This window comes from Benincasa hispida, chromosome 10, assembly GCF_009727055.1.
Source record: "Benincasa hispida cultivar B227 chromosome 10, ASM972705v1, whole genome shotgun sequence".
Classification (NCBI taxonomy): domain Eukaryota; kingdom Viridiplantae; phylum Streptophyta; class Magnoliopsida; order Cucurbitales; family Cucurbitaceae; genus Benincasa; species Benincasa hispida.
In genome coordinates, this window is record NC_052358.1 from 10,059,042 (window position 1) to 10,075,003 (window position 15,962).

Genomic DNA, 15,962 nt, shown 5'->3' on the forward strand with positions numbered 1-15,962 from the left:
TTCGACCCTGGCTCATTTTGCACAGTTTGACTTGTACGGTTTTCAGTCGTCCCAAACACCCTCATAACAAGCTGCCAAAACATGAAGACATCTCATTTCCGGGAAGATTTAACTATCAGGAACAAAGAATATTTTGCAAACTATTTGCTTACACTACCTGTTCACAACTGATGATTTAATCTATAGCACAGAACTAAAAGAACCTAATTTCTCATTTGCTATAAAACATCGCAAGGAAAAATTACAGTAAATGCTGCTCCGCTCGTACATACAATAATTTTACGAAATAGCTACTCAAGTTTAAAAGCGCCCACGACGGCTTTTCTCTAATCATTTGTATGCTAATTGGTGCTGACAAATCATATCTGGCGTTAAATTAAGAGGTGGAGAGGCAAATGCAATTACGATCATATCATTATTGTTGCCACCCATATTGTTGGTTGCGGTTTCCGCCCATCACATTGGAGCCACGGCCAGTACCAGAACTACCAGGATATGGACCATTCTGTTGATAATTTGGAGCTCCCACGCCATAACCACCACCAGCTCCAGCTCCACCTCGAGGACCAGCACCAGACATGTTACCAGACCCATAGGGTGCAGCACCTCGTCCTTGAGCATATTGTGTGTTACCATAACCACCTTGACCACCACGACTTGAGTGGTTGTATCCAGAAGGGGGATTTCCACCGGGATACCTACCAGGACCTGGGGGTCCACGAGGCTTTCCAAAATGATGGCTAGGCCCTGCGGCGACTGGTTGTTGAGACCCATGAATTGGTTGGTTAGGTGGAAGGCGTGCATGTGCATGTGCATGTGCTTGGCCCGACTGCTGAATAGGTGGAAGGCGTGCATGCTGTGGGTGTTGCAACTTCTGTCGTTTTGCAGTTTCTTCATGTTGCCGTTGCTGTTGGCGCTTCTTCTTTGTCTGGAACTCGTGTGATGATTCATACTTAGGCAAACTGGATATGAAGAAAACATTTAGATATACACTGAAGATTAAACGAAAATGATATGGCATCCAATAAATAACTACTTACCTTTTAGGATCGCAAGGTAATGGATCTGTCCAAAAATACTCCGCATCTAGGGCATCCTTGGCAGATATTCTCTATATTTATTGTGAATAAAAAAAAGGTATAAGATTCGGAACATATTAAGAAACCCAGAATATGGATCAAATGGTAATAGATGAGAGTATATTGAATAGCTTCTTGTAGTCTCTGGATTCTCACCGAAATATATATTTACATCCCCATGAAAGTAAAAAGTTATTGGGTACATATGTTAAAATATTACCAGTAATATAAACATTGATGTCTTCAGTAAACCGTACCACTAATAAAAGCATTGATAATCATAGTCACTCACGCATCCGTCTTATCGTGCATTCAATCTAAAAATGCATATTCCTACCACGGGGTTCAAGAATTATTCAAATATATACCACCATTTCTTTCTCAGACATCAGCACCACAAAAAAACTCAACTTCTTATCATAGTTTTTCTTTTTTTTCCGTTCTTTCTTAACCAAGGGCCTAAATAGCCCCTACACGAGCATTAGTTCCACCCATGCATGTGACCCACTGGGGGACGGTGCAGGACATGATACTAACTTGTAAGAGCAAGTTTTGCATTTATGATTTGTCCAAAATTACATTGGGCTAGAAGTGGTCAATATCTAGACCAAAAAGATCTGAAAATAAAAAAGATAGACCAAAGTGATACCTGAGAAGGATCAAGCGTAAGCATCTTCTCCAACAGTTCTAAAGCATGACGATCAAAACTACAAACAAAATTATCAAAGCCATAAATGAAAATATTGGGTTGATGATATGAACTGCAATGCACAAAATAGGTAAAGCACCAGCTGAACTTACTGCCGGAAAACTTCTCTAATACGTCTCTTCATCGGCCTTGTGGGCTTGAAATTATTGTACCAAGGGATTTTAGAAACCCCAGGCCAATTGACTTCATCTGGAGCACCACACAGCTCGAAGATCTTATTTAATTGCTCCGGCTGCAATAAACAAAAAGGCATGAGGATGCCTGTTTTAACAAACTCACAAGAACTCAACAATTTGAGGCTTTTTTAACTTTTGAAGCTTTGGGTGCAAAAAAAGGTGTGGGCCCATTTAAAAGGCGCACCATATTTAAAAACATATATATATATATAGATAGATAGATAGATAGATATGTCGATGTATATGCACATAAAAATTAACATTCATGATATTCATGTGAAACTTGTAGGCAAACAAGGTTCAAACTTTCTATACTTGATAGAAACATTGGGGGAGACAGAATGATAAAATGGCAGGAAGCAAGATCTGAATTAGGAATGTGGGGAAATAAAACATCAAACTTATCATAAGGATTTTCCATTTAGGGTTAGTAATTCTTTTAGAAGCCCTAGGAGCACGCCTCAAGGGCATTTAAAAACAACTATAGTATTTGTTTGAGCCGCATTATACTTCTATATGCACTGATAAACAAGTTTAAGTACCAGAAGTTTTTTTCACCCTTTTGGATAAATAATTGGTCACCAGTTCAAATACTCCAAACTGATTTAGAATTCTTATGTTGTATCTTTATTTCTAAACTTTTCACATTTCAAACCTGAGAAAAAAGGATTGCAATGCAAAGTTGCTAGGTATCACGGTCATGCTTGTCCAGGGCCTGTTGCCCATGGTTGCATGCCCATCTCAACCCCTTTTAATCATGCTTTCATCTTATGTATTTCATTCTGTAAGTTAGTTTGCTTTGTTAGCTCATCTTGTTGTAAGTGATTGCTCGCCTACGTCTATATGCAAGGGTGACAGTCACAAAATTGCTTAGAATGCACCGGGGATAAGACTAACTATCATATCCTCATACCCGAAGTGGTATGCTACAAAGCTGTTAGTGTTGCTTATTGCTTTCTAGCTTGCCTACTATAATCTTTCTTCTCTCAACTCATACTTTCAAACACTTGCAAAAACCTTTTCCTCTGAACCCGTTTTCTAAAACTGTTTTCTCCAAAACGGGGGTAAAGATAGTGAGAAGCACCCGGTATGCCATCAGTGATCTGAATTCGAATTGATTGACTTGTTCGTAAGCATGAACAAGCACCGCACAATCGCTAAGTGAAGCTTCCGGAAGTGCGATTGTGACACTAGGCACATTACACACTAGCCCCAAAAACCCGGGGGTGGAGGTAATGCATGGGATGCTGTCCCTTAACTTGAGAATCATATTACACTAATGCTCCTTCAAATGCATAAACCCTATTTTGAGAAGTGGTAAAGACTTCAAGTCTTCAAAAACAGTAGCTTCATAATCATTTCCTCTAAACATGTACTTATTCTCCGGGCCACACAATAACCAAATTTACTCTGCCATTAGAAAACTGCCTTGCTAATTACTAACTCATTCATGTGGCCACAAAAGGTTCCAAACCATTTATAACCTCGAGTAAGGTGGTTCCAACACAACATAACAGTTAACATGCCTCACATCAATCAACGGACACAAAACCAAGAAACAAATTACTTTTGACTATAATAAAATTGAAGGTCCTAAATAATTCTAAATAATTAATTATGTTTGATAATTCAGGTATCCGCAATTTGATTAAACATTACTTGAAGCATACTGGGAATCAAATGCACTAGTAAAAATGAACTCGTAAATATTTTTTTAGTTCAGCAATTGTGGAGTTGGGATTAAACTATTGACCTTTCAGAATGGCAACAAGTGTCTCATTCACTAAATTTTGCTTGGATTGGCAAATGACTTCATAAATATTGTTCAGGTGAGGGGTTGATTAAATTTGAGACATGCAGATTGGAAAAATGGTTCCTACCTTGTTTCAGTTGGAGTCCAACATTCAAGAATAGGAATACAATCATGAGAAAAATACAAATTTATTAGGAAATTGCAACTCAGGGATATGATTCAAACACCACATATATTAATGAAAACAGAGAACCACAAATATATCAAAATTTAAAGAACAGACTAAAATAGATTGCAAATCTAGTCAGTTCAAATTTACTTTCGCCAAAACAAAATGAAAATGGACAATTCAAGACAAGGGACTAGTGCAATATGGCCGTTTGAGCCAGGTCGAAATCATTTCCCTAACAATAAAAATCTATCATTTGCCTAACAATAAAAATAAATGATAAAAAAGGCATATTACGACAATATTGAGTTTCTTTTCTTTAACCATAAAAATTGCACAGAAAAGCCCCTACCTCATCCTTCCCAGGGAATATTGGCTTCCCATGTAGAAGTTCTGCAAAGATACAACCAACAGACCACATATCTACAGCTGGACCATATTTGGTCGACCCAAGCAGCAATTCAGGAGGTCTGTAAGTTAATGATAGTCAAAACTACGTGCAACCAACATCCTTTTATTTCAAGGTCATACTTCTGATGATTGAAAGAAGAGTTATGTACATAAGAAAAATGCAGAGAACTGTAGATGATATGACAAGAACAAGTTTCTGCAAAGTAAAGTCAAACTTTTTATGATTAACAGAGCTATATACCTGTACCATAAGGTAATGACACGATTTGTTAAATTTGCATTGTGATCATTAGAAAATGATCGGGCAAGCCCAAAATCTGCAAGCTTCAGATTTCCTTCATTGTCGATAAGAAGATTTGAGCCTGCAGCACAAACATTATAACAATAAACTAGACAGTAAAAAAGAATAAGAAGGGGATATCCATGAATAGTGACTTTTAAATTACCTTTTATATCTCTATGGAGTACTTGATTTACATGACAATAGTGAAGCCCTGTGAGAAGCTGCCTCATGTAACACTGTCCAAAAAAAAAACTCAACCGCCATAATACTCATACCATAATAGCTATTGAACAAGGAAAAGGACATGCATCTTTTTAGCTAATACCTTGATTTGAGGAACTGAAAATCTCATCCCTGGACGATCAGCAAGACCAGTCAAATCATGGTCCATGTACTCAAAGACCATGTAGATTCCACCTTTGTACTTGTTACCATCTGCACATCGAGATAAGCTATACGATAAGAACTCATCCCAAGTATTTTACACTACAATTTAGAGAAGATAGGTTGCACTGATGCAACCAAATTCCATTAAAATGAAACATATGGCACTGAAGGCATGCTGCAAATGATGATGGAGCACGTGCCTGGCTTCCCTTGTTCATCCTTCTCAGGACCTGGAACACATGCCAAAACTTAAAAAATTGTAAAAAGAATGTATATTAAGTCATAACAAAGCAGGTGAAGTGCTAAATGATACCTGGAGATGTCACGATCTCTTTCAACTTGATTACATTTTCATGATGAAGCTTCTTTAAAATTTTGATTTCTCGTATGGCAGTAATGGGGAACTACATGGAGAAATTAACTGAACATTACATGACAGAACAAGCTTCTAGCTTAGATAGAAGTTCAACACTGATGGAATATTTTCCATGGCAGGAAAAGTTATGTCGTAATGGAGCATCTTGAGGCTACAACTTAAACAAGAGTGATCATACATTTTTAGAGTTTCAATTTTCAAGTCTATAATAACCAGCTCTGGAAACTTTAGTATTCTCGTATAATGGTAGGGCTAACAACTATGCTTACTAACAAAATATGAACCACCTACGTAAGCCAGAGGGTAAAGAGATAAAGTGACTAAGAAGCATACCCCCTCCCTTTCATTATCCATCCGTATTTTCTTCAGTGCAACAATTTCACCTGTTTTTAATTCTCTGGCCATGTAAACTTGACTGCAAGCACAGAAGAGTGGCGGCAGTAATTACTCCAAACATTTTTTTTATAGAAACGACTGCTTTAACTACCAACAAAAAATAAATGATCAACTTTGAGCAGAAAAGTTATTAAAGTATTTAATTCAGTGTGAGGGGAAGTTCTCATATTGCCATGGACACTGTAGTCAGAAGCATGCATATAAATCATATCAAAGTGAGGAATCCACCTTGGAGAAAATTGCTGCACGCCCAAAACATGAGCCATGTCTAAAGTAATATGGACGTAGACGTAATTAAAGAACTACAGGAACATTGTTACCCTTGGTTGATAAGTCCATTGATCTCGGTTTGATGGAAAGAAACTTTTATTAAGTAGTCTGACCACACTTTTAGTGATCAATAAAGGTGCAATGCAGTTTGGTGTTTGTTGAAAGATCCTTAATATTCTTAGTCCACTGCCACTTGTCTGTGTTTTAACATGGTATGGTTTTCAATCTAAGAAATAGAGGTCAACAAGACACCAGAATATGTAGACAGAAAGATGTTATAGTATTAGTTCACATTTGTAACGGAGTCTTTTCCAAATTGCATTCTTATCATCTTCTTCGACCAGAAGCATTAATTCAATGAAAATGCAATTCAAAATAATGCCCACATGTGGAAAGCCGACAATTTGACATGAGACACAGGGAAAAAAAAGAAACAAGTTTGAGTTCGGTTCCATTTTCATTTCATAACTCAAATTCTGGTACACGAATTGTTTCCTAAGCACGAAAAAAACATAGATGAATAGTCAGTAAATACATAAAGAAAAAAAGAACAAGGAAAATAACGAGAAAAGGAAAAAGAAACGATCAATTAGGGATGTTGTATGACATGACACAAAAGTAAGAGCAAATAAAGATTTCCAAATCCCAACAAATAATAACTACCGCAGCGGATAAATAAAATAAGGCGAAGAAGGGTATATGCACGAATAGCAGACCCATAAGTGCCTTCACCAATCTGCTCCAGTTTTTCAAAGCAGTCTACACTTCTAGATCCCCACGAAGGAGACTCGTTAACATTGAGCTGCCCTGGGGCTGTTACAGCCATGGTCTTCCCTTGGACGCGTACTCTCCCCTCCCTGAAGACCCTACTGCCGGATCAAATAATCAGCCATCCGAATGTGGCATTAAGCGTATAAAAAGAACGATAACACGAATATTTTCAACTTGCGATTAGTGGGAGGAACTTCATACCAAAATTTACAAAGAAAGGAAAGTAGAAATCACCTGAACTGGGAATTGAGGTTGGGAGTGAAAGGTGTAGCCGGAGAGAAAGAGATTAAAGACGGTATTGAGCACCTCCGTACGCAGCAGAGGCGAAAATTACAGATGAGCGAGGAGAGTCGAGCCCTATGGCAGCCTTGGCACCAAAGATTCACCCTCTGTTTGGAACCCTCGGAGCGGCGGCGTGAGGATGCGGCAGAGAGGGGTATAGAAAGAGAAGAAAGGAAAATGTCGGAGGAGGCGTGGAGGCGACGGCAGCGGCGAAGAGGGCAATCGGAGACGAGAAAGAAATCAGCGCGGCGTGCCCGGAAATATCGGAGAAGAATAAAAGGCTAGGGAAATATCAGATGGAGGGTTTTACCTTTTTCTTTCGTGTTTTCATTCTACGACTACTTTTTTTTTTTTTTTTTTTTTTACCATTACGTGGGATTTGATTCCTCGTTTGGATAGGGAATTGGCTAAGTTATAAAAACTGTTCTTAAACTAATATAAAAAATTAAAGAAAAAAAATGGGGAAAAGTACATTTTTAGTTACCATGTTTTGAGTCGAGTTTTTATTTGGTTACTAAATTTCAAAATGTTAGACATTTAGTCCTTTAAGTTTCAAGTTTTATTTCAATTTAGTCTACGAGTTTCAAAATATTACAATTTTATCTGGATATTTGGGTTTTGTTTAAATTTGGTTTTAAAATTTTATAATTTACATTTTAAATCTTGATTTTTAACTAAATAGTCATTTTTTATCTATAATGTTAATTTATGTTAATAAATTCGAAATAATTAAAATCGATGTTAAAATGTAAAGTCTTAAAATCTAATGATCAAATAGAATCAAATCTCAAATCTCAATAGTAAATTTGTTGTATTTTGAAATTTAAACTAAATTGAAACTGAAATCAATATTTATGGACTAAATATATAATATTTTGAAACTTAAAAATCAATTGACTCGACCCTTAATGACCAAGAAGATGTGTTTCAAGAATAAATGTTCTTAATCTGACTCTATCTTCTTCTTCTTCTTTTTTTCTTTCTTCTAATAGGCCCTCCTACTCTCTCATGCCCTCTACTCTTTCATTTGTGTTTGCTTCTCTAGCGGTGAATCCATGAATTTTGTTAATGAAGGACTTTATATAATCTGATAAAAATAATTGTAATAAGCATGGCTTTAACCTATATCTAGAGGGCTTAGAAAATAGATTTACCACTAGGCTAGCTAATGGTTTTTATATTATGTTAGTTTCTTTTATATATATATATATTATATAAAGAGTATAGAGTTGAGGGGGAGTTTGAGCCCCCTAGACCTATATTAAATCCGTCCCCGATATTCTCACACGCGACCTCACTCCCTCGTGCTTCTCGTGGCTCTCTCATTCGCATTCTTCCTTCACTCCATCCCTTGTGCTTTTCTTAGTTATCTCACTTGCATTTTTTCTTCACTTTCTCGCCTATGCTCCTCTACGATCTCTCACTTCACTCCTCACTCTTTCTTTGGTGCCCACTCCCTTAATCGTGCTAATGATCTTCCTAGCTCTCTTAGTCACACTTGGCGCTCTAACATGTTCATCAATAGTGCAAGAGGAACATTGTGGATAATTCAAATGTTCTTGGTATGTTTTTACAATGTCACATGGTCATCCTTCACTAGTTAAAAAAATAAATAAATTGGGGCAAACAACATTAATCATCCAGATTTGAGGTCACTCATATTGAGTTTCTTTTTCAATCGTCGAGTTGTATCAATTATAATATTTAACTTTCATTTTAATAAAATTGCCCCTAAAATCCATATAAGTATACTACAATCTCGACCTTTAAACTTCAAGGGGTCGTTTGAATTGTATATACCATTTCATGGGTTTGGATGTTAAATGTTTGAGATAATTAATGTCTATATTTAGATTTGCGGAATAATTAATGTTTGGAAGTTAGATGAATGTCTTGATCTACTAATCTTGTGTATGGAAACTAAATTTAAATAATTATTTAACCAAGTGTAATAGAACAAGTAATATAGTCCTAATAAAATTGAATTATTTAATATATTGTTATATTGATTAATTATTGGGTTGTCTTTAAATATAGAAAAACGAACCAAAATATAGCAAAATCTTACAATCTATTAAGCTATTATTTATAAATACTTTCAACAATTTCACCATTTAAAATAATTTTTCTTAATTATTTAACCACTTTAAATAACAATAAATGTTTTTTTAAATTAAACATTATTTAAATCATTTCATTTATTCAATAAGAAGAGTTAAATAAACATTGATTAATTAAAATATTAATAATTAATTATAACATTTTTATATTAAATAGTTAAGATAATAATGTTCATGGAAATTCTTGCTCCCCATTGGACCATTTGATAAATGTATTAGTTGAAATTTATTAGGTATAAATAATATATTTATATCCCATGATTAATTACATTTAATAGCAAAAAAATAATTGATATTAATTTATTAAGTAATCAGACTTTATTCATCTCTCAAGTATAAAAATCCCACAAGTATAACGAGTATTAAAAAAACTATGTCATATGAGTTTTAAATTTGTTTGGATAATAATATTATGAGTTTTAAAAAATGAAATCACGTGAAACAAATACAGTTATGAAATGTCTATTGAAAACCGCATTGCAATATCCGTAAACAAACAGACTTTAATACTCATTCTATTGTCTTTTGAACTAATCTTGTTTCTCTTGGTTTACCAACAGGGAAAAAAACACGTTGAGACTATTTACCTAAAGGTTAAATTACAAAGTTAGCCTGCGAATTTGTGTTTATTTAATTCGTGAACTTTCAAAAGTGTCAAATACATCATTGACTTACAATGATATGCGATCATCATCCTTTTCAAAACTTTAAAAAATTCGCGAGTCTACATAATACAAAATTTAAAGTTTAGAATTTTATCTGACATGGAATTCAAAAATTTATATACAATGGATCAATTAATTTTACAATACGTTTTGGACCACAAAATTCAAAGTTCAAGTGTATTAGATATTTTTCAAGTTCACATACTTAATAATAATAATAATAAAAATAATAAAAAAACAGATATATATAGTATAACAAAGATGACAAAAACAAAACAACTTAAGAAACCAACAAATCACCAAGCAAAAAAGAATTCACCCATGTAGATGGTCTTCAAGCCAGATCATCGAAAAACGAAATCTTTGAGCGTGGTAAGATAGGTAATGATCAAAAGAAACTCTTTAACCGATCATGAAAGATAGAGATATAGACGGAGTCAACAAAAGCTGAATTTCATTTGCCACGTTTTGTCACTAAAGAGATTCTAAACCATAAGGGAATCAATTTCATCATATGGAGAAGATAAATCGGTTTCAAAAGTTTTAAAGATATCTCATAGAGGACAAAAGCCTCGACAAGTTCAACTATCATCAAAATTAGATAATAATATTCTATAATATCACCATTAGAATCACGAACAATGACACCGATACCCACGTCACAAACATAAAAGCACATAACTCAAAATAAAATTTAACCAAAAGTAAAATAAAAAATTCATGTAGTGAAAAAGAAACAAAAAAAAAAATTATTTATTTTTGAAAGGTTGGACATTGGGTATCCCGATTTGAGACTCGAGAGGGAAGGGGCGATATTTCCCGCGTTTTGAAAGCGGATATCCTTCGCGAAACTCCACTGCCGAGTAAGTCTCACAAAGTTTCTTCTTCCCCACAATCTCTTATCTTCTCTTCCATATTTATGGTCTATAGAATCATCAGTGTCTCAATTTTTGAAGCATCTGTTGTCTCTGAATTAGGGTTCAGAATGCCGGAGCTGAGTTGGAGACATCACACTCTCATTCAAGCGCTACTCGCACGCGGCCCACTCAGAGAGGATCACTTCCATCTGCTGTTTACGCGGATCACTGGAAAGACTCCAGGTTCCATTTTTTTTCTTCTTCTTCTTCTTCTTCTTCTTCTTCTTTGCCTTTTCTCTTATTGCTTTGTTTGGTATCCAAGTTGGAAAGTTACGATTTAAGGGTATGGATTCCTGCTCCATTTTGTCTAACAAACGATGTAGTACGTGTTTCCTAGATCATCTGTAAGAGATGAACTTGAATTCCAATAAATTTCTGTGCAAATACTGCATAATAGTTGCAATGGAATGGTAATACCAATGGAACCACTTATTGGAAGAAATTTTATCTGGGTTCATATCCGTGTACATGTTGGAATTGTTTATCATATTCGGAGGTTGCTCGTTTTGGCTCTCGAAAGGTTATGATCAGTACTTCAATAGACCGCATACACCTCTCGACCATCATGGCTTTCTCCATGTCCGTCCTTAATCGATAGCAGTAACAATTGAAAAGGAAGAGCATTTTTAATTGATAATTTTTCTGGGAAGCAATATACTCATATTGGATGATCCTTGAAAACTTATATATGTTAAATGTTTATTTCGGTGCAGATAATGACCAGCAGCTTTTTAATAGTTACCTCCTGACAATAAATAAAGCACTTTCTTTTGCTCAGTTTGAGTTGAGAGGCTGCAGAAACCAATATGATGGTCGTGTTTACTATGGCTTGGTCAATAATGTTTCTGACGAGCAATCCAAACTGGGAACAAAGTATTCAGTTCCACAGATTGCCTTTTATAAAGCCATTGTGAGGTTCTTCAATCTTTTCTTTCTTATTTACTGTTCAGAGTTTGGATACCGATCGGATAGCTGTTACATAAAGATCTTGAAGTCGTCATCCATGTCATTCTTATTGGATTGGTTGTGAATGTATGTTAGTAGAACAAACGTGAGATTCCAAAAGACGTGGAAAAGTGAAACTCCCTATTAGTCAAAGAGTTGCAAAAGTTCTCTATTGATTGTTTGACTGTCAAAAGAAGAATGGCTATAAAGCAGTTAAAGAGAGTAAACGATCTAAAAACTGGATAGATAATTCTATCAATAGTCTGTTTCAGAGTATAGGAGGCTTCCTCATATGTTCATCGTTCATTCACCACCTAATAGCCAAGAAGATTGCACCCGCTAAGAGCCTTCGAAATATAATCATCTTACCAATGAATGCACTCCAAATGAGCAGTGGAAAGATGCCCTCTAAATTCTGATCATCTTGGGGTTATATTGTTTGAAATATGTTATGAGTTTCTTGTCTCTTATAATGATGTTTTATTGTAATCTCAAGTACTTGTTGATTTCCACACTCGGTTATAAGCTGTTCTAAACATTCCCACTCAACTGAGAAGTGATTTGCCAACTCTCTGAGAATTCTGAGAGAGCAATGGGGGTTAGCATCTTTAGAAATTTGATTGTTAACCACACAAGATTTGGTAATGGTGGCTTTGATGGCTTAGGTTTATACTGCATCATTTATTGAATTATCAACAATGGGAAGTATGGGAGTCCATGAAAAACCGGCCCTAAAGCTAATTTGCTTAACAGTCAAACTATGGGAACTTAATATTTACGTTACATGCATCCTTTTGTTTTTTGTTTTGTATTTTGTTTTGCTTTGTTTTGTTTTGTGTTTTATTATGATTATTTATTTGTTTATTTTTTGTCATCGTGTAGTATTTGTTAAAACAAAAGGAATTCCTTTGGCAGGTTGAAGCAATTGCACAAGATCCATCTGCTCAAGGTGGAATATCCAACATTTCTGCTCTTAATCTGCAGTTGGAAAATCAGGTTTCTCTCGTTTATCTTTGACCAATACTACCGCTTTGTCTAGCCCATTCTACTGAAGTGTGATGCCAGAATTCTTTCGAGTTCATTATTGTCAATGTCGGTTCCATATTTAACTGAAGTTGGCTTCTCTGGTCTTTTGCCTTATAAATATGAGTATATGACTAGTTTCAGTCACCATGTGATATAACGTACTGTGGACAGGAACATTTTTCACAATTGTCATGTTTCTTGGTGGAGAGATTTCTTTGGAATGAGTTCCACAAGAGTATCAATTCATATTTAGATTATATCATTTATAGATTCTTGAATTATGATCTTATGTTAGCGGCATTTTTCTTAAATTTAGATTTTAAGAATGAAGTTTCAAGAGTTTTCTGCATGGTAAAGTCTTGTATCTTATTGAAAAAAATTGGATATTGGAACTGTTAGTCTGACGGTGGTATGAATGGCTTTAGTAATTATTGATGCATTCAATTCTTTGCTGCCACTTGAATTAATTTTGCAATGGAGTCACTATCAAATTTGTTGTTTTTACTTCTTTGTTTTCCAATACCTGAATTTTTATAACTGTTAAATTTCAAACCAAGAGTTTAAGACACTCTTAAATTCTACGCGATTTGGTGCAAGGCTTTTGATTTGCCAAATGTCACTATTGTGGGTAAAGTTGAAAAGAGAAGTGACAAATGTTTCCAGCTCCTCATAATTGTATCAATGTATGCATTTATCTGCTTCTTCACTTATTTAAGGATCCTATTGTATAATATTCGTGTGCATTGTTTGACTATCACTGTTTTTAACTGCCAGATGGGGGATACAGGGTCCCAGTCCCAAGTCATACCAGCTGCTTTCAAGAATTTCTCAATCTCTCTCAAGGAAAAAACAATTGCCGAGCTTGCTCAGGATAAGTGGCTTAGTTGCAGCCCTGATGGTTTTGTAAATTTGGGTGTCAGATCGTTTCTTGATTTGCGAAGTTGGTTTCGCAGTAATGATGTACCTTCATGTGAAGTGTGCAATGAAGCTGGTGTGAAGGTTCTCTTCTTGATTGTTCCTTTTTTTTTTTGGGCTCTATTTTTAGCCTTTGTATTCCCTCATTTCTTATCGATAAAAGTTCGATTTCACATAAACAAAATGAAGTGAAAATTCTCTTGTTTTATGTCATTTTTATGATTTACAAAGCCAATTATATCTCAAATTTGTATGCTGCATTATTTTACCCAATGCCCACACTGATGATTTTTTTTATTTATTAATTATTTATGTCGGTAATGCAATTGGATTTAGGTTACAGAGTCGATTATCATTTACCTCAAATTTGTATGCTGCATTATTTTACTCAATGCCCCCATTGATAGAAGAACATATATATGCTCCATATACTTTTGTACTGTAGAGAACTGTAATAACACTTATCTCTTTGATTTTTAATATCTTCACTGGACTTGTCATTCACAGGCAGAGTTGTGTAATACTGAAGATTGCACTGTCCGTGTACATCGGTATTGCCTTAAGAAAATGTTATCCAATAAAAAGGTAATTTGATGTGGTACCCTCCCATTTTAAAATTTTAATCAGTAAAATCTCATGTGCCTAACAGTTCTTTAATTGACTATTATTAGAGTAAAAGGGCTTGCCCAGGTTGTGGCATTCAATGGCGATCTACAGCATCCAATATAGAGTCCAGGGAGGAAGAGGATGAGCCAGATACACACACTCAAGACCAACCATCATCACATAAGAGGAAGAAATCCAGGTTGAACATAGATATTGATTTAGGATCAAACGAAGACTGTATGGCAGAAGCTTTCCAACCTCCAGCTTCAAGGAGAGCAACACGAAGATCTGCACGCCCGCGTTAGGTCTTGGAATGAGGTACTGTTATTTTAATATGGTTTCATGGATCCTATTATTAATTTAGGAGTTGTAAAGTGTGCAGCAACTACACTTTTTGATGTCGTGTCAAAATTGTCACCCTATTTAGATTTAGTTGAAGGGTCTTTTTGAAGTTTTTATACCCAGAATTGGAATGTAAAGTGCATTACTCTATGTAAGCCAGATGTAAAAGTTTCTTTTACCTCTCTTAGACTGTAGTTAAATGCAAGGAACCTGCTGTTCCATTGTAAGTATTCAATTTTTTTGTGCCTAAGCTAGTTTGATTGTGTTCAGCTGAGCAGAATTACTATCGGATTGTTCCTTCAAAGAATAGAGTATAAATAGGTATCATCCCAAACAACCTAAACTGTAGCCACGTTATTTAACAGTTGTCACGCTTTTCAATGACGTTATGTGGAATAGTGAAAAAAATATCGTGGATTCTGGATTGTGTAAAGATATGCAGTTCAAAGCTGGATTATGTATGCCTAATTATAATCAAACGCTTCAAAATTAAGCTGTCTAAAACAGTGAAAACAAATTAAGCACTCAGCAGAAGTCACAATGGCAGTGATGTGAAAGGCAAAGTGGTGTCTTTTAACTTTGTAGAATAGAATTGATGTTTCGCTAATGTAAATCATTATGTTTTTAGAAGTCATAATTGAAAATGACGCATTAGAGGGTGAGAAAGTGTAAACAGAAGGAAAAGAATATAGTTACAAACTTACACGATGGGGTTTATTGTGATCAAACTTTTCTGTTGTGTTTTCCCTTTTTTTTCTTTCGCCGTTTGTCTCATTTTTTAATGAGAAAATAGAGATGGTGATAGAGACGATTATCGTGTTAGGGTCACACATGGTCATCCCAAATTATAAAATGCGTAAGTTTGTTATGTTTTCTCCAAACTTCTCACAGTTTGTTGTGACATTTTTTATATTTTTATATTTTTTTATTTTTATCGTGATAGGGATGACCATCGTGATAGAGATACGATAGATTTGGCCCTTCCTAACATGATATATTATAAAATGCTGTCGTGGATATGACGTAAGCAAAATGTTAGATTTCATGTTTGTGAGGGGCCGGTCAAAAAACATAAAGGCACTCGTGGGAAGGTCATCCATACAAAAACCTCAACTTACATGTTTATCTTTTAATATAATAATAATGTTATCAAGACTCACTTAAACATTTTTTTATGTCAAAACGAGCATAACTCAACTGACATACAACATGTGTTGTGATAAAGTAGATTTACAATATTCTTCAATTGAAGCTACAATCGCAGGAAGTTTAGAGGGTAAAAAATTTAATCGATATAGTTGCACTTGCAAATATTGTACTCATGTTTGAACCGGAGTTTAAATATTTGATTTTGATGTGATTTT

At 35.1% G+C, this 15,962-nt stretch overlaps 2 protein-coding genes across 6 annotated transcripts; one reads left to right on the forward strand and one right to left on the reverse strand.

The window, feature by feature from the left end:
• Positions 1 to 90: 90 nt before the first annotated feature.
• Positions 91 to 7,404, reverse strand: LOC120087682 (cyclin-dependent kinase C-2-like). 4 transcript variants are annotated; one of them, XM_039044540.1, is made up of 13 exons: positions 7,015 to 7,404; positions 6,726 to 6,866; positions 5,677 to 5,758; positions 5,281 to 5,371; positions 5,168 to 5,197; positions 4,906 to 5,015; positions 4,744 to 4,816; positions 4,539 to 4,659; positions 4,239 to 4,356; positions 1,881 to 2,020; positions 1,729 to 1,786; positions 1,041 to 1,111; positions 91 to 962 (listed from the first exon to the last, which is right to left on the reverse strand). In XM_039044540.1, exons 2-13 carry the CDS (start codon positions 6,833 to 6,835, stop codon positions 416 to 418), a joined length of 1,551 nt encoding a protein of 516 aa, XP_038900468.1. In that variant the 5' UTR covers positions 6,836 to 6,866; positions 7,015 to 7,404; the 3' UTR covers positions 91 to 415. The 4 variants fall into 4 exon arrangements, with proteins under 4 accessions (XP_038900468.1, XP_038900466.1, XP_038900467.1 ...); XM_039044538.1 differs by having other exon boundaries at positions 6,726 to 6,875; positions 7,015 to 7,403; XM_039044539.1 differs by having other exon boundaries at positions 6,726 to 6,878; positions 7,015 to 7,403.
• A 3,171-nt stretch (positions 7,405 to 10,575) lies between these two features.
• On the forward strand, positions 10,576 to 14,867 carry LOC120087778 (non-structural maintenance of chromosomes element 1 homolog). Of its 2 annotated transcripts, XM_039044671.1 has the most exons (7): positions 10,576 to 10,710; positions 10,825 to 10,947; positions 11,478 to 11,674; positions 12,625 to 12,705; positions 13,510 to 13,734; positions 14,158 to 14,235; positions 14,322 to 14,867. In XM_039044671.1, the coding sequence occupies exons 2-7, from the start codon at positions 10,833 to 10,835 to the stop codon at positions 14,559 to 14,561; spliced, it is 936 nt and encodes a 311-aa protein (XP_038900599.1). In that variant the 5' UTR covers positions 10,576 to 10,710; positions 10,825 to 10,832; the 3' UTR covers positions 14,562 to 14,867. The 2 variants fall into 2 exon arrangements, with proteins under 2 accessions (XP_038900599.1, XP_038900598.1); XM_039044670.1 differs by lacking the exon at positions 10,576 to 10,710 and having other exon boundaries at positions 10,720 to 10,947.
• The last annotated feature ends 1,095 nt before the right edge of the window (positions 14,868 to 15,962 follow it).